The sequence below is a fragment of the Rhinolophus sinicus genome, chromosome 14, assembly GCF_057876585.1.
Source record: "Rhinolophus sinicus isolate RSI-liver-muscle chromosome 14, RSI-T2T, whole genome shotgun sequence".
In the NCBI taxonomy this organism is placed as follows: domain Eukaryota; kingdom Metazoa; phylum Chordata; class Mammalia; order Chiroptera; family Rhinolophidae; genus Rhinolophus; species Rhinolophus sinicus.
In genome coordinates this window covers 165,598,017-165,615,626 of record NC_142514.1, presented here as the reverse complement: position 1 = coordinate 165,615,626, position 17,610 = coordinate 165,598,017, and the positions used below count along the sequence as shown (strand labels likewise).

At 46.4% G+C, this 17,610-nt stretch overlaps 1 protein-coding gene across 2 annotated transcripts in view; it reads right to left on the bottom strand.

Moving 5' to 3' along the window:
• Positions 1 to 17,610, bottom strand: part of NAT10 (N-acetyltransferase 10) — a 38,958-nt gene that overhangs the window by 5,918 nt on the left and 15,430 nt on the right. For both annotated transcript variants that reach the window (XM_019738510.3, XM_074336197.2), the window contains exons 9-24: positions 17,090 to 17,223; positions 15,771 to 15,864; positions 15,525 to 15,623; positions 12,362 to 12,498; positions 9,299 to 9,423; positions 8,754 to 8,904; positions 8,387 to 8,483; positions 7,427 to 7,543; positions 6,498 to 6,599; positions 6,328 to 6,402; positions 5,652 to 5,768; positions 4,608 to 4,741; positions 4,351 to 4,399; positions 1,466 to 1,562; positions 1,273 to 1,383; positions 161 to 333 (exon numbers count right to left, since the gene is read on the bottom strand). In XM_019738510.3, the coding sequence (XP_019594069.3) occupies positions 161 to 333; positions 1,273 to 1,383; positions 1,466 to 1,562; positions 4,351 to 4,399; positions 4,608 to 4,741; positions 5,652 to 5,768; positions 6,328 to 6,402; positions 6,498 to 6,599; positions 7,427 to 7,543; positions 8,387 to 8,483; positions 8,754 to 8,904; positions 9,299 to 9,423; positions 12,362 to 12,498; positions 15,525 to 15,623; positions 15,771 to 15,864; positions 17,090 to 17,223 (1,812 nt within the window). The remainder of the gene's footprint in view (positions 1 to 160; positions 334 to 1,272; positions 1,384 to 1,465; positions 1,563 to 4,350; positions 4,400 to 4,607; positions 4,742 to 5,651; positions 5,769 to 6,327; positions 6,403 to 6,497; positions 6,600 to 7,426; positions 7,544 to 8,386; positions 8,484 to 8,753; positions 8,905 to 9,298; positions 9,424 to 12,361; positions 12,499 to 15,524; positions 15,624 to 15,770; positions 15,865 to 17,089; positions 17,224 to 17,610) is intronic.

Sequence of the window (17,610 nt, the reverse complement as noted above, 5' to 3'; positions counted from 1 at the left end):
TGGCCAGGCGCATGACCAGACTTCAGAGCGCAAGAGTCCCCACCTCTACCCAACCATCAGGAAGAACAAAATTACATCAACGCATCCAACCAGCATCCAGCACATAAATCGCTCCATAAACCCAGCTTCTTTCCCAGCACACGAGCAGCAGGGAACCTACCGACTGGGCAGCCGACAGGGCCAGGTCCCCCAGCTGGTTCAGGAAGTACATCCGGGAGACGGCTGGGATCATGTCCATGATCAGGTGATAATCAACCATGTTCCGTGAATACATTTCGAGCCTCTTCAGGTCATAGGGGAGAAAGACTGCTTCCAGCTCCTCCCTGGATAGGGCTGTACATGGGACAGGGCCAGACAGGTCAGGGCAGCCCGATGCCCTCCCAGGGTCTGACACGATTCCCAGGCAGCACACACCTAGTCCCCGGGTAGCACCTAACAGCCGCTCCTCCCCAGGACGTGCAGCCAGAGCAGAGCAGGAGAGGAGGTACGTACAAGTACCTGCCCACCGACGTAACAAACCACCCACCCCAGGCAGCCCTGACCCTCCTGCAAAGAGGAGGCAGCTCTGGGCCATGCAGGGACAGGGACAACTGGCATGTGACCCTTGCTCAGAGTTCCACGCCAACCCATCAGCCCAAGGAAAGGCTCCCGTGCCCAGGATTAGAGGAACACAACACTTTCCCCAGCTTCACAGAAAGTGTGCACGCTCTGCCCAGCTCAAGGAACAGAGAGACTTCCGTCAAATGCAATTGGCAAAAAAAAAAAAAAAAAGTACACACACACATATTTAGCAACAGAAAAAAAAAAAAAAAAAAAAGCCCACAGCTGTTAATACAAATGATCCCTTACACAGTTTTTGGTATTTTAAGTATTCAAACAGAATTTATGTGCCCAAAGCACTGCCATGTATTGGGGACACATTCTCATTATCATTTCACAGATGAGGAACCTGAGTCACAGAATTGAGCTAGTTACCTTAGACCACAGGATTTAAATCGGGTTCCGTAATTTACTAGCTATGTGACCTTAATTGACATCTCGGAAGTCAAATCACATCCCTGAAGTCTTGTTATGAAGATAAAAGGTACTGTGTGTGACAGTGCGCCCGAGGCAGAGCAGGGCCTGCTGAGTGGGAGGCGGTCAGCGGGAGACGTAGGCCTAAGACCCGTCTCTCGATTCCTAGTCCATCCCTCTTCCTGGACCACGGCACCAGCCTCCTACTGCCACACGAGCGAGCCGCTACCAGCCTCCGTGCCATCCCACCCCACTCACCTGGCTGTGCTGGCTTCCCGATGTTCCTGTTCTGAATGATGTTCAGAGCCAGGGGAGGAGAGAAGGTGCTAAACTGGTAGGACAGCAGCGCCAGGAACCGCCTGCGGAAGTCTGGGGGGCCAACCACACAGTCAGAGGCCTGGGGGCCTCCTGCCCGTCACCTTGCTGTCACCCCCCTTCCACTCGGTGTCACCTTTCCAAAAGGCCGCAAGCCAGGCTCCCTGGTCAGCTTCGTTCTCCTCAGTCAATGTCTTCAGCATGATGCACGAGTGTTCTCCCGTCAGGTCATTCTGAAAACACAAATTCCTAACTGGCACCAAGCACCCCTTTTGTCAACCATCTGTCATTGCCGAAGGGCAAGAATGCAGAATGAAGGCCCTTCCTTCTTCCGCAGCAGGAGACGTGCCCTCACCCTCACACTGTCACGCGGCCTCATTTCCCACACCAGGGCTTCCCAAGACCATGTCATCCTGTAGCTTCCTGCAGGCAGCACGGCGTGGCGTAGAGAGGCCCCGACCTTCAGAGCACAGCTGCTCTGCACCCACGGACACGAGCCACTTGCATCAAGTAGATTCTGGACGCAGAGTTATTACAGCTTAAACTCCACACGATCTAATCAATCGTGTGTTTGGTGCCTCACAGCAAAAACTTTACGTCCAACACCCAGAGTTCCCATGCTAGCAACCAGTTTGCAAGCGCAGGCTTCTTTAGGTGCTAAAACAGTGACCACAGGTTTTGAAATTTTTACTATATAACAACAAAGTCCCATACCATAAAAACATCTAACGGATTTCAACAGAAGAGCATTCATGTAACAAAACGCCAGCACCAAGTCACAAACGAGCAGCCCAAGATCATTAGGACATATTGAGGTTACGCTGAACTCAACCGTCTGCATTCTCCTTGCAGTCAACTGCCAAATTTCTATCCCAGCCTCGACCTCTCAATTGGGAACTCCCTGGGATACTGACTTTGCACTCTCCAAAATCAAGACTCCACACTCCTTCCTCTGCTGATGACCTCCCTTCACTGAGAAAACAGAAGCAAATCAGAAGAGAACTTATTCATCTTCCAGCACCTTCCACACCCACACTCTGTCTCCCTCTTGCGAAGGACGTGGCGGCCACCTCCTCCTGCACTCCCGGTCCTCCCCCCTCGTCTCCTCAAGGCCTGCATTCCTGCAATCAGCTCCCCTCACCTGCACTATTACTCACATGATCTCTGCAGGATCAGACTCTGCAGCAAACATGTTCTAGAATCTCCCATCTGATAAACTTGCCTTAATTCCAGTCTCCCTCCAGCTACCTTGTTTCTCTGCTTCCTTTTGCTTTGTGTATGACTCACCCACTCATGGTCTATTTCCTCACCTTCTACTCTCTCCAGTCACGATGATCCCTCCACCCCACTGAAGCTGCTTTCACTCAGATCGCCAATGCTGAGAAGGCCAATGGACAGTTGTTTTTCCTCATCTTACTTGTTCTCTGAATAGCCAGTCATTCCCCTTCTTGAAACACTCGTTAATCTTGGCTGGTGACACCAAACCTCACGACTGTCCTAGGGATCAAGGCGACTCCTTCTATCTCTGTTGCTGCATCTTCTTCCTCCTTCCTCTAAATGTTGGAGAGTCCAAAGACCCAGCCTCTTTTTCTCTATCTACTGTATGTCCCTACTTTCAAGAGCTTTAAATATTCATTCATTGAACAAAAGTATTTACTGAATACATACTACTATATATAGTACATGCTATCAAGTGCTGGGGTTATAGCAGTGAAGAAAACAGACAAAAAAAATCCTTCCCATCAGGGAGCATATCCGATTAGGAGTATGTTGATGACTCCTAAAACTACCTTCTGCCCCGACCTTCCCCTCGAACTCCAGACTCCTATAGTAAACTGCCTATTCCATGTTTCCATTTGGACATCTCTCACTTACTATTGCAAAAAATAAAAAGAAATTCCCACTTTTCCCTCCAAAACTGTTCTTTTCCCAGTAAACAGCACCTCCAACACCCAGCTTCTCAAACACCCAGTCTCTCAAGCCAAAAACCTAGGAATTATCCTAGATCTCCAGTTCACTCATCTTCCACATCCAATCCGTCAACTATTCTAGTCAGTTTGACCTCTGAAACAAATGTTGCATTTGGCCACTTCTCTCCATCTTCACTACTTCTCCCTCGTACCAAACCACATCTCTCACCCACTCCTCTCCTGCCTCTCCCCTTGGGCCACTGCCATCCACTGTCTACACCGCAGCCACAGGACCTTTCCTCTAATCCCTTTCGCCAACTGAACAGGAAGAAAATGCCAAGTCCCTACACAGACCTAACTCCCCCACCATGAACCACTACCCTGTTCCTTTAAGGACTCTCCTGCCGCACTGGCCTTCTTTTGTTTCCTTCCCAGAGTTAGCGACCACCTCCGTCCTTATGCTTGTTGTGCCCTCTGCTTGGAAACGCTGTTTCTAGGACTGTCACGAAGCTGCCCCACTCTGCTCATTCAGGTTTCAGTATGAGAGGTCACTGCTCAGACGCCTGACTACTCATTACACTGCAATTTCAGTGTTGGGTATTCTTCACAGCGTGTATCACTATCTGAATGTGTATTTGCTCACTTTTTTGTTGCCTGTTTCTCCCCACTGGAAAATAAGCTTCATGGCTTTAGCTTGCTCACTGCCTGCTTCACTGCAGGTTGCTAAATAAATATTTTTTTAATGAACTGACAGTCACGATCTCTCTCCCCTTCCATAATAATCCTCTATGGCTCTGTCACGCATTCTCCTAAAACCACTTTTCTTTCCTTTTTTTTTCATTCTCGGAGGGTCCCAGGCTACAGGATTCCAGAGTTAGGTGAGCAGGTCCATGCGCACCTCAGCCACTAGATAATCAAGCACAAAGTCCAGAACCCAGCAGGAGGGGACACGGCCTGTCAGTGAGGGGGTCTGTTTCGGTGCCCATCTGAGCAAAGCCCTTGGAAGCACAGGCACACCCACTCAGAGCATTGCAGGGGGCCCAGAGCTCTGTGCAAGGACAGACCTATCACTGCAAACCCACACCCCTCCTCTGCCAGACGCCTCACTCACCGGGGTCTGTCTCAGGTAAACAGGAACAAAGCCAGCTCGTTTCCAGAATCTGCAAAGATAGAAAGAAAGCAGGTCACCGTGTGCACATTCTGGGAGTGGCTGACAAGATACAGCTAGGACAGGCCAGGAGGAACAGGATGACAGAACGTGTGACAGACCCCTGCTGGAAAGGCAGGCACACATCCCACAGAACTATCGCTGTCAGGACAGCAAGGCCAAGGAGGGGAGGCAGGGAGGACGGACGAGCAAACCCTTACTTGAGGAGCCTGGGGGTCAAGCCATAGGACACACCCAGGTAATCCAGGCGCTCTGCAGGCCTCTCATTCAATTTGAGGAGCAAAGGAGGCAGGTCCTTCCGGGGATTCACAACCTCTTCCAACAAGCTGACGGCCTAGAATGAACACAACGAACACCAGAACAGGTTTCTTGGTTTGTTCCCATGGTTTTTAAAATACAGGAGCACCAGTAAGTCCAGTGCTCATTCCTAAGTACACCAAACCCCTAGACAAGCATGGATCACACTGCTCAGAACCCAAAAAGCAGAAGAGCCACACGGTTTAGAAATGCCTAACAGATACAGAGAGACAAGATACGGTCCTGAAGATGGGGGCTGAAGATTCAAGTCTGTCACTGGATATCTTTGTGACTTGGGAAGCGGCAAACATCTGAGCCTGATCTTAAATATAAGCCCCTTCCCCACCTCCCCACCAGGCACACTGTGAAATTCAAATGAATGTGTGTGAAAAGCTGTCCCAGTTCCTAGCATTAATCACCTTACCAATAGCGGCAGAACTTCTCTGAGGCTGGGCTTTAGTGCTAAGAGGAGAGCCCAGAGCGGTGGTTTTAAGCTGGAACGTGATTCAGCATCACCTGGGAGCTTGCTAAGACCTACATTACAGGCCTCACCTGAGCTTCTGACTTAGGTCTGGGGTAGGGCTCAAGAATTTGCATTTTTAACAAGTTTCCAAGTGAGGCTAATGAGGCTGATCTGAAGATATCAAACGCCAGGCTGGAGAAGCAGCAGCTTCTCCAAAATGGAAGAGGAAATCTGCTACTACCATGTTTCCCCGAAAATAAGACCGGGTCTTATATTAAGCTGTGCTCCAAAAGACGTATTAGGGCTTATGTTCAGGGGATGTCCTCCTGAAAAATCATGCTGGGCTTATTTTCCGGTTAGGTCCTATTTTCGGGGAAACACGGTACTCACAGAGCCCAGCCCACTGTACAGTTCTCCACGATGCTCCTGAAGACCCAGGGAAGGGTCCTCCCAGAAACCAGGAGTTCGGCCAAAAGATGCTTACCTCGCTGCTGACGGTGTGGATTTCCTGTGACGCCTCAACGACCTTTTCCTCAAGACAAGGGAATCTGCCTTGGTAGTACATCTGCAGCAGCTGCAGAGCTCGGCTGCCATAGCCCATCTATGAGCAAACACGAAGGGAAACAGGTCAAGGGAAGAGAGCTATTCTAGTCAGTCTAAACCGCATCTGTGCCCCTGCACTGCTCCTAGAAAGCCTTTGCTCTGGGTCTTGCACTTGACAAAGAACCAATGAAACCCCTCAGTGAGGCCGAAACAGAGACCCTAAGGACGGCGTAGTGTAACCCCCACTCGCGCACTGTCGGCCCATCAAGAACAAGCCAGGTGCCACCTGAGCGTGAGGATGGCTGGCTGTGTTTTCTGGCCCACAGATCAGCAAGCCCCAAAGTGACTCTCTACAGCTGCTTGTTCCTCAGTGGGATTTCTAAGAGGCAGGAGATAATTACAGGAAGTAGATCTGCTTCACAAAGACGGAGCGAGCATAGGTGATCATCCCACCCCAGCTCCGGGCAAAGTGCATGGCAGAGGAGTGCCTGGAAACGCTTGCTCCTTGACCAGCTTCCTAGTCTCACAACCAAGCACACCTGCCCTAACAGGCTGCCGGCACCACGGCTGCAGCCGGTAACAGCACAGCAGGTCTGAGGGGCACAAGGACACGTTACCCCTTGATAATCCGGGTGAACAGCAATGCGAACGACCCTTCCACCTGAAAGGCCGCCGAAGTCTGGATCTTGGAACTGTGTGGGAGACACAAGCCAGTAAGTTAGCGACACGACCATCCTCCGACGCCACCGGCCTCACTTACTCAGACGTGCCCAGGAAAGCGCATCACCTGTTCTGACACCGTCCACGGAATCAGGTCCCCTGAAGCCTTCTTGCCTCGGGACAGGCTGTTCAAGATGGACTGGCGCGAGATCGCCCCCTCAAGGCACACCTATGGGGGAAGCAGGGCAGTGCAGACTAGGAGGCAGGCCCAGGGGGAGCCCATCACACAGCAACACCAACGTTCTGCCGGTTCTAACGAGGCCGGCTGTTTCCACTCCAGCTCAGGCTTTAGCCTGTAACTGACCCACCCATTTCCAATGCAAGTTTCCTTATGGCGCCCCATGGGCATCCTGACACGCACTGACAAGGCAGAGTGCCGACATCTTCCTGACCCACAGCCAAAACCACACTAGAGGAGGGGCTCCACGCATGCTGTGCGTGTGCACACGTCAGTGAAGACACAGGATGCTCACACAGAATAGTGCAAATTCACAATGACTCAAGCGTCCGATAGGAGAATGGTTAAACACAGCACGCTAAGTGCATATAATGAAATACAATGCAGCCTTTTAAAATCATGCAGATTATAAACATTTAACACACTGCAAAAACAAGCAGATTACCAAGTACTATGGTTCTATGTTTATGGAAAGGAAAAATGATATAAAAATGCATAAATATATACCAGGCATTAAAAACATTTATTCCAATCTGTGTTATTGCCTTTGTAATAAAGGAGCAAAACAAACACACAGGCAAGTTCTGTTTTAGGAGGAGCTGAGCTGTAAGTCAAAACACGAGTGGCCAGTTATGAGCTCCGCCCACCCATGAACGGTGGGCCTTGCTTTGCTTGATGTCCCTCGTCGCCTGCCTCCACACACCCAGCCACTTGGCTACAGGCCAAGAATCCACAGCTTCCCCTCCTATGCTGTGGTCACTGAGCCATTAACCGTCACCTAAGTGGTTCCCAAAATCCATGCCACAATGCTTCTGTACCTGGATGACAGCAAGCACTTCAGGAAGGGCGTTCTGGGTGGGGGGCACGGGGGGCAGGAGGCAGAAGAGATGGTGAGCAGGCGCATCAGAGAGCATCTGGAGATCGTTGGGCGAGTTCTGTGGGCACAAACACGAGGAAGTGAGAGCCCCTCCTCTGTTAGTCCTTTACACTCAAGAGGCTACTCGGAATCATTGGACGCTGGAGAACCACTTTCCCCAAAGCCAAGTGATGAGCCCAAATCCAGCAAAGCGCTTGTCTAGTATCTTGGGCAGCGAGCCTGGGACTCTCGGAAATGGCTTAAGTGGGACTGAGACGCAAACGCTTGCTGTCATCTCACCACGAGTGCTGAGGCCCCAGAGCGGGCAGAGCTTAGCACTGCCTATGTCACAGCTGGGAAGTGAACTCTGTCCTGACGAGGCTGCCCTTTCAAGAAAACCTGTCACCACTCCTAACACCAATTCTCCAGCCTTCCTTTAAAGGGTGTTCGTAAAAATGCTACCCACACACTCAAAGTTACCCTTTCCAACGTGCCCTTTAATTTTTCAGACTTCCAGAATTTTCATTCTCTGCTCCCTGAAAATAACCCAGAGGTACAAGGCTGGTCCCGGGTCCAACAGCCCCAGCAGGTTACAACTGCTATGTCACCTCAGCCTATCAGTTTAGCAGACAGGCAAGAAGTACCCCTTTTAAAACGGGCAGTGCTTCCCACCTCTCCAGCTACCAGGCGTGGAGCTACATGCAGGAATTCCACACTCCGTATACAAAGCTGGAAGCCCAAGACCATCTCAACAACAATGGGAAATGCAATCCCTCCAGCAAGGTCACAGGCACTTGCCAATGTCAGGACATTTAAGTCCCGGAGGAAGGGTCACCTGAGCCACTGGGTAACAGAAGATGTGAAAAGCCAAGCAGAAGGGGACTGTCGGGCTAAAGTTCACCTGAGGGCTAGCCGCACGTACCTTGTAGTGAGAAGCCACATATAGGGCCATTAGCCGTTGGAGGAAAACTTCAGAGGCCTTGTGGTAGCAGAAGAGGGTATCTCTGTTAACATAGTAGCTGGCTCTGGAGTTAAGAAACCAGAACAAATCAAAGAGCCCAAAACAGGACATACTATGCCAAGGATATGTGGGTTTCCCTCAGCTTAGGAAGAGGAGCCCCGTGTCCGAGCAGAAACACTTTAGGGAAGGAAAAGAAGGAAAATCGGAAATGTTTATCTTTCCTCTCATCCTAGGGCGGCAGCCTATGAAACTAAGAGCCAAGCCTTTTGTGTAATTCTTTCGTTGCCCCCTCTCCCTTTCACAGGACAAATGAAAGCCAGCAGGATACAGTTCACAGGCTTCAGGCAAGGGGCAGCCTGACACTATCCGAGTAATGTTGAGGCAGTCCAAGCACAGCAAGTCGTTTAGCCACTTCTCCACCGCGTCCCCAGGGGCGTATCGGATTGACTCCTGCAGGGAGACCTCATGCAGTGTTCGCGCTGTTCCCCACGAAGCACACACACAATGAGAAACAGTTATAAATGCATTTTGTCTAAAAGAGCAAGACAAATGTTCTGCTTTACCTTTGTCACACGGTGCCCACATAAATATGGCTCAAGAATTTAAACTGAGGGGTCTCAAACTGTTCTGGTGGATGTTCAACCTGGCATGACACCAAGCCCAAAGGGATCTCACTAAGTCAATGCAATCCTGCCCTGAGATGGGGACAAAAAGGGCCCAGCCACCAGAAGGCCCGAGCCAGCTCCCATTTGGTCACTGGCTTGCTGCTCCTTGGAGAAGAGCAACTTTCCCTCTCGGGGACTGAACCTTTCTGCCTATTCACAGGAAGGTTTGATGTCATGAAAGGAAGGGCCCACTCAAGCTCCAGGATACCTGAGGCCAGTCTGGCTGTCGTTGTGGTCTTATTCTCAGCGGTGGTGCTGATCTGGCTCTGGGCACTCTGTTGACGCAGCTGCTGAATGAGCTTGAGGGACAGTGACCGGCCAGTGCCCTCGTAGCTAGGAGCAAAAGCGAAGGCAATCAGGCACAAGGTCTCAAATCCACTCTCTAGGAGGGAATAGAGAACGACTTTCCTCCTCCTGCAGAAACACCAGACTCCTGCTCCCCAGGGACAGCCCTGCTCACCTCTGCATTTCCAACACAGCATGTGCACGCCCAGAAAAGGCTCAGTGGGGAGCCATCCTGGGCTCAAGTCCTGGCACTTCTGAGCAAGGAACTCCATCTCTTTTAGCCTCACCCTCAAAGGGGAATTATTCTACACATATCACAGGACTGTGCTACAAACTAGAAAAATAAGGACTGAAAAGATGATGTGAGTGAAGCCTTTACAAGTATAATGGAACTGAACACAGCATAATGGTCAATTAATGAGACATGCTGTTAGAAGTAATATGCTTGGGTGACTGGTTAGCTCAGTTGGTTAGAGCGCGATGCTCGTTAACACCAGGGTTGCCAGTTCGATCCCCGCATGGGCCAGTGTGAGCTGAGCCCTCCACAACTAGACTGAAACAATTACTTGATTTGGAGTTGATGGAGCCTGAAAAAACACACTTAAAATAAATAAAAGTTTAAAAAAAGAAGAAGAAGTAATATGCTTGAAGGATGAACAGAGAGCATTTCCCAGTTTGGAAAATCAAGATTAAACAAATCTACCACTCAAGTAATTGTTTTCATTACTACTTTCACTTAAAAGGTGACATAAACAACTCACAAAAAATTTGGGGGAAAAAAAATCATCTATTAATCTAATCTAACAGAACCAGCAGTTTTCAGTTGTATTTCCTCCTTGTCTTGTGACAATCATATGTGACCACAGGGTACAGATTGCTCAGTGGGCTTTTTTTCTAAATTAATATTGTTACATCTTTTTGTAATATTCATTATTATAATATTTAAAGATTGTATAATTACTTCATCTTACTCAAATACTACTTTTAAAGAATGATCCAAAAATGGGAAGTCTGAAGTATTTTATTCCTCCGCTCTACCCCACTTAATAAAGCTTTCTTAAAAGAACTCCATTTACTTATGAAAAAAATAAAATCAAGACTAAGCACAAGCAACAAAACCCAAAACCTCTGCACTTCAAAGGACATGATCAAGATAGTGAAAAAAAACAGGTGAACACGTTTGTACACCATGTATCTGATAAGGACTTGTATCTAGAATATATAAGGAACCCTTACAACTACATAATAAAAAGACAAATAATCCAATTAGAAAAACAAGCAGAGAATATAAGCAGCTGTTTCTCCAAAGAAAATACACAAATGGCTGATAAGCACATAAGACGCCCACAGCACCAGCCGTCAGGGGAATGCAAATGGAGACCGTATGAAACAGTGCTTCGCACTCACTAGGACGACTATAATCAAAAAGACAGATGACAAACGCTGGCCAGGATATGGAAAAATTGGAAGCCTCGCACACAGCCGGTCAGAATGAAAAATGGTGCAGCTGCTTTGGACAACAGTCTGGCAGTTCTTCAAACGATTAATCAGAAAGTTACCATTTTATCCAGTAATTCCACTCCTAGGTATATGTAGCCAGGAGAACTGAAAACATATCCACACAAAAACCTGTAGATGACTGTTCAGAGCAGCATTATTCCTAATAGCCAAATGATAGAAATAACCTAAATGTTCATCGACAGATGAATGAAAAAACAGATGTGTATAAACACACAACGGAGTATTATTTGGCCATAAAAAGGAATGAAGTACTGATATAAACTACATGGATGAACCTTAAAAACATTATGCTAAGTGAAAGAAGCTAATCACAAAAGACCACATATTATATGATTCCACTTATATGCAATGTCCAGAATAGGAAATTACTATAGAGATAGAAAGTGGATTCATGGTTCCCTAGGGCTGGAGGTCAGGGAGGGACTAGAGAATGATAACTGTAGGGTTTCGGGTTTCTTTCTGGGCTAATGAAAACGTTCTGATATTGACGGTGGTGATGATTGCACAATTCTGCAAGTGTACTGAAAATCACCAAATTATATACTTTCAATGGGTAAATTATATGATACGTGGATTATATTTCAATAAAGCTAACACAAAAAAAGTAAAATCCACTGTATTTAAATAGTTTCAGTGTTCAGTAAAGCAGTCACAATAATAAATCTATAATACAGAATTATCTTTTCAAGATATGATTTCCCTATAGAAATCTTTCCAATATTAAAGATATGTATTTACTGGTCTGGAAAGATTTCACAGTATATTATAGTATAGTATGTGAAAAAACAAATTAAAAATAGTATGTAAACTATGTTTATGTTCTTGTTCAAAATGAAAAGTAAAAAAATGCACAGAAAATGTACACCAAAATTTTCCCCCCCTTTCTTCCGCCTCCTCCCACCCCACTCTGGTTCAAGCTGTTGTTTCTCAGTCTATTTGGTACACCAAAATTCTAACAAAAACTATCTCTAGGTGGTCGGATCACCAGTGATTTTTCTTTTTCCTTACCTGTTTTTTCTAATTTTCCTATAGCAAACATCAACTAAATATTACAAACTTTTTAAAAAGCTCTTGAGCCATTATAAGCCTGCTTTCTTATGCTAATTATACGGCTACTTTAATACTGTATTTTCACATAATCCTAAGATATAAGACATTGGCATTACCATCCATGTACTTCTAAAAACTTGATCAGGCCCACAGACAGAAGGAGACACTTATCACTTGGGTTATGAAACTCTTCAGTCTCGTGGTACCCATTTCATGTCAGAGCAGAGGTGAGCAACAGTTGATTACTAGGAGGCCAGCTCCTGTTTGCAGAAACCCCAGAACAGATTGCAGCACCTGAGTGACTCAGACTTGGGGAATCAGACTTACCCATCTAAGTCCAGGCCACAACATTACACGCCTCCTAATCTGCAAGAACCTACAGTGGGGACACTGACTACTCCCCAACGTGTCTTACCCATTGATGGTAGATGCCATGAAAACCAGGTAGGGGCCCAGAAGGCTTTTCACCAGGGGAAGAGGGATGGCGGCAGCTTCATCAATCACCACAAGTTCAGCTTGGCCCAGTTTCACAGCATCTGCAGGATGTATATACTGTGGGAAAGAAAATTTATATCATTAGCTTGGTCACCTAATGTCACAGCTGTGATCACTGGTGAGGCATCATGAAAGCTGCTAACTTTCTGCCGCTCTTCCCATTTCTTCTTTCTCTCATTCCTGCTTTCTGCTTTTCCTTGACAGGGCAAAAATGGAATGGTCTTGGAGTCAGACACCTAGATTCAAAGAGTTCAACCACCAACGGTGTGACCCTGGACAGGTCACTTAATCTCTCAATAGTCCCCTCTCATTAAACGGAGGAAATACCTGTCTGGTGGCTGCTTGGGAGAAAAATCAGGTCTCTCTGTAAAAACGCCATGCCCCTTCCTGCCTAGTGTTGGTAGGTGGCGCATCCCTTTCCTTTCTCTCTTCTCTGTCTTCTTATGCTCCCCCAGCCTCACTCTGGCCAGTGAGCCAGAGGCACAGCTTGGCCCCAGTGGTGGCTAAAGGGAGGATGTCAGGTTTCTGAAACACCTACTATGCGCTAGGTACTGCGCACCTGCTTTATAGCATCATTATAAAGGCCATGTCTCCTTGCACTGGCAGGATACTTCTCAGACTTAGTCCCTTCTTAATACACAATACACACACGTTTACTTATACTATTAGCCTGGCCACCTAATGTCATACACTTGCCGTAAGCTTGACATCCTTCTGCATACAAACAGCCCCTGCAGTTTCTTCAGGGCGACCTGCCATCTTTTAAGTTTGCAAAAGGGTATGAAGAGGTGCTTGCAGGAGAGGAAACCTGAATAGCCTATTGACATAGACAAAGGCACTCAACCTCACTGGTCACCAGTACAGTGCTTAAGACAAGAAGGAGACCCATTTCACAAGGGACTGTAGGTAAAACTTAAATAGCTGTCAAACACCCAGTGTTGATGAGGACTCAGGGAAACAAAAACTCAAAAAAAAAAAAAAAAAAAAATGCTGGCATGAAGGTAAATTTAAAGAAGTTGGCAAAATCCAAGAAAATTGAAACGCTACACATCCCCTAAAACTCAACAATTCTATTTCTAGAAACATATAAATAAACTATACTATATACAGATAGTACTTAAAATCAACCAGATCGACAAGCTTCAATCTGGACAAATCTTAAAAACAAATGTTGAGTAAACAAAGGCAAGCTGAAAAAGGACAAATATAGTATGTTACCATTTATGGACACATAATTATGTAGTAAAATATAAACATATGAATTAAAAGGAAACATGTCAATCTCACAGTAAAGTTACCGAGGGGTACAAGAGGGACTTCAACTGTGTCTGTGACGTTTTAGGTCTTTAAAACAAAAATATAAATGACTTTTAAAATATGAAACAAACACAGCAAATAGCAAAAGGTCAGTATTTCTTAAGCCCGAGTGCTGGGCATCTGAGTGTTATATTGGTCTCTGCACTTTTCTGTATATTTGAAGTATTTCTATTTCATTACAAGTAAGATTTTGTAACTGCTTTGCTAGAAGCTGATGGGTCAGGGAGGCAGTGACCCCACTCATTTCTAATAGCAGGATACACATTAATAGGGCCCCATGTCTTGCATTCTTAAGGGGAAAAACTAAACAAACGCTTCACAAAAGCAGCAGAACGCAGTCTCCTAGAGGAGGCATAACAGACTTTAATCTAATATTCTTTTTCAATTTCCAGCAAGAAGGAGGAGGCAGGCCTCCAAGGGACATAAATGGAGCCTCATAAAGTCAGGTCATCTCTTCTGTGTTTAACTCCACTCTGGAGACAAACGGACCCTGGTAATGTGAGAGGAGCGGCAAGGGCTGAGTCAGGACATTTCAAGGAAAGGTTTCCTTCTTTGGTGTATTTTTCTTGAGTTTTAACAGGTTTCTATATTCTCATTGCCCATAGCCTATCCCCAACCCCAACCCACCCCAACGTCAGTCTTTCCTCCACTCAGCTGAGGGAAATCAGGCAAAATGGGAAAAATAAATGTACAGAATAAAGAGATTCTAGAAAGAGACTTAATAAAAATTTTAAAAAAAGATCTTTAGGTAAAGGGCATAAACACTTAACATCATTTATAATCTGGACTCTGATAAAAGATACCTTCTTCACAGGCATATACAGAGGGTGCCAAAAAAATATATACACATTTTAAGGAAGGAAAACTGTATTAAAATTGTAATACTCAATATACGCCGATAACAAAAGATGAATACAAGTCACATTTGACTTCTGCAATGACAAGAGGTGCTCAAAGTGGTTACCATCAGCGTCCAGACACTTCTGATTACGGCGAACTACTGCTTGAGCAACACTGACCAAAGTCCACTTGCATACATTTTTTTTGGCACCCCCTGTATACCTCCATGACAGACATAAAGGTCAAGGGCATAAACTGCAAAGTTTACCCGGCCCCCTTCCCACCTCAACCAACTCCACAAATAATCAATGAACCTGCTTCAAGGAGCCCATGGGTGCCCATCCCTTCTGCAAGCCTGTCACACCGGTGTTTCTCTACGGATTTAACAAAATCGCAGCCTCTGGACAAGCACAGGCCATTCATGCTTACAGAACACCGGAAATTTATAGAGCTTTCAGGGAAACACTGTTTAAAAAGGAAAATAGGCCACTCACTAAACCACAAAGATTCAGAGTACATTTTTGCAAGGTTCTTTTCGTCTTTTAAATGGTGAGGGTTATTGTCCTAGTTGAAGATACATCATTTCAAATCTGCTGTAACTAAGCAATGTCAGAACTGATGTCAGAACAATGATTATATTTCTTTTAGTAGATTAGCATACTCGCAACCTCACTAACTCAATTTTCACAGGACAAAACTACAACTTTCCAATCTGGCTACATACATTTGTTAGTTGGCTTGAATATTTTCCTTTAGAAGAGGCTGAAAATCTGGAACTCTGGAACAGGTTTAGGAGAAAACAACAACTGTCTAAAAGACATCCAATTACACAGGATGTAAAATGACTACAAAAGAAAACATCTTAGAGCCATTTAAATACAGCAGGACACCGGCCCCACACAGCAGGATTTTAAAATAAGCCTCACCTGAATGGTCTGCCTGTGTTCTCGAAATACATTCACTCTGATCACTGCTTTGTTAAATTCAGGATTTAGAGACTGAATAATCTCATAATCCAGATGCTCCTGGTGGGGAGAAAGTCAAACCAATGACAAACGTTAGAAACAAGCTTTAGAAACTACATGTTAAGAAAGTAAGCATGCATTCTAAAGACTTCACCTGGCTTTAAACCCATCAATGAATTAAAATAAATTCTTATCCTAATATCCTACCTGATACTGCAGAGCATCAAATCCTTTAAACACAAATTCAAACAGAGTGTGGAGGTTATCAGGGCTTGGGGAGGTAACAAAGATATTGGAGTACCTGTTGAACAAAGGAAGAAGACATTGTTTTTAAGTAATTGGGAAATTCAAGGAATTTTTAGGGAACTTAAGAAAAAAGAAAACATTTTTGTCTGCTCCTGTCACACAGGTGATAACCAGAGACAATGGCAGGGGAAAAAGTCAGGACACTTTTTTAGGGGGGAGGGGAAGGGGGAGGTGTAAAGCAACTCCAGACCTAAGGATATTTTTCCTCCCCAAACTAATGAAAACACATTAAAAACATGAAAACAGTATATACTGGCAATTAGCTACTGACATGTGTGAAAGCACACTGCATACGTGTGACAGGCGCTGTGGGGACAGCTCCCTCAACGTGCAGAGCCAGCATACTACTGCTCCCCAATCCTGTGCCCTTCACATTCATCACTAGCTGTACTGAGAGGGTTTCAAACTGGGAAGCCAGAAAGCTCCACTGGTGCTCAGGCCAAAGCCCCAGCAAACCTCTGAGGGATTCTCATAGAGGTAAAGGATGCTAACAGCTAAGGGGCCGTGTGGTACCGTGGGAGCAGCAAGAGGGACAAAGGACTACGAATTGGGAGCTGGATGGGCTCAGCCCCAGCGCCCCGGGCACGGACTTGCTGGCGGATCTTGGCTGAGTCACTGAAACTCCTGGGTTTTTCCCTCTATGAAACGCTCACGGAGCAATTAGGAACACCAAGGAAGATGCTGCGTATAGAAGAACATGGTCTCCCAGGTCCATTCTAGGCCCACTGTCTATGTCTGTGAACTTGGAAGCACATACTCTGCTGGCAGTTGCATAAATCTTCCGCCCAGGGCAAAAGAACAGAAAGTAACATCACACTCAAGGCAGCTCCTCAGAAGCAAATAAGATCTTCTATTGATCAAAATCATTACAATGTCAAACTTGAACTTTTCTCAGTCAGCAAAGCTGATCGTACACATTTCTCATCTCCTGAGAGTTTTAAAGTTTCTTACCCCCCTTTCTTCACAAAGGCTGGTGTGTGTGTGTGTGTGTGTGTGTGAGTGTGTGTGTGTGTGTGCGTGCCTGCGTGCACATGTGTATTTGCACCTCTGAGGAGCTGCAGTAAAAGTGCTGCTGTTTCTAGACAGGAACTCGAGACCTAGAAAAATCCCACAGGAGCCCACTCAGACGCAGAAGTCTCCCAGTCCCCTGAGCCCTAATCTTGGCACACTGCTCCCTTGGAGCCCAGAGTGCCCAAGGATGGGGAACTGGACCCCCTTACCCAAAAGCCACTGCTCCAGCAATAGCCAATCCCAGGGCTGCAGACTTTCCCCTTCCCCGGGCAGCTGTGAGCGCAACAGTACTCCTCAGGGTCTTTTCAGAGATCCCCTCAATGAATTTCAAGACGGCTTTGGCCTGTAAAAAGAGACATATTAGGTAACCTCTGAGAAAAGCCAAGTTTCAGCCACCTGCCGCCATCCCTGTGGAGAGGTCAGGCTGATGCCAAGGCCAAATAAAAGGGGAGCAGTTCTTACAGTCCAGAAACCAAGGCTTTCAGCACCTGGACTCCCTCTTCCTTAGTCACCTCCTCTCAGTCTCGGGGCTTTCAGTACCCCAAATTCACATCTCCAGTCCAGACCTCTTCCCCACACCCCAGACTCATATACATGCAACTGGCCCTGCACATCTCCACTTGTACCTCTAAAGGACATGTCAAACTCAAAACTGAATGCCTACAAACCTCTCCACCTACAATCTTCCCCAGCTCAGTTAACCGTCCAATCGTTTAGGATAAAAGCCTTC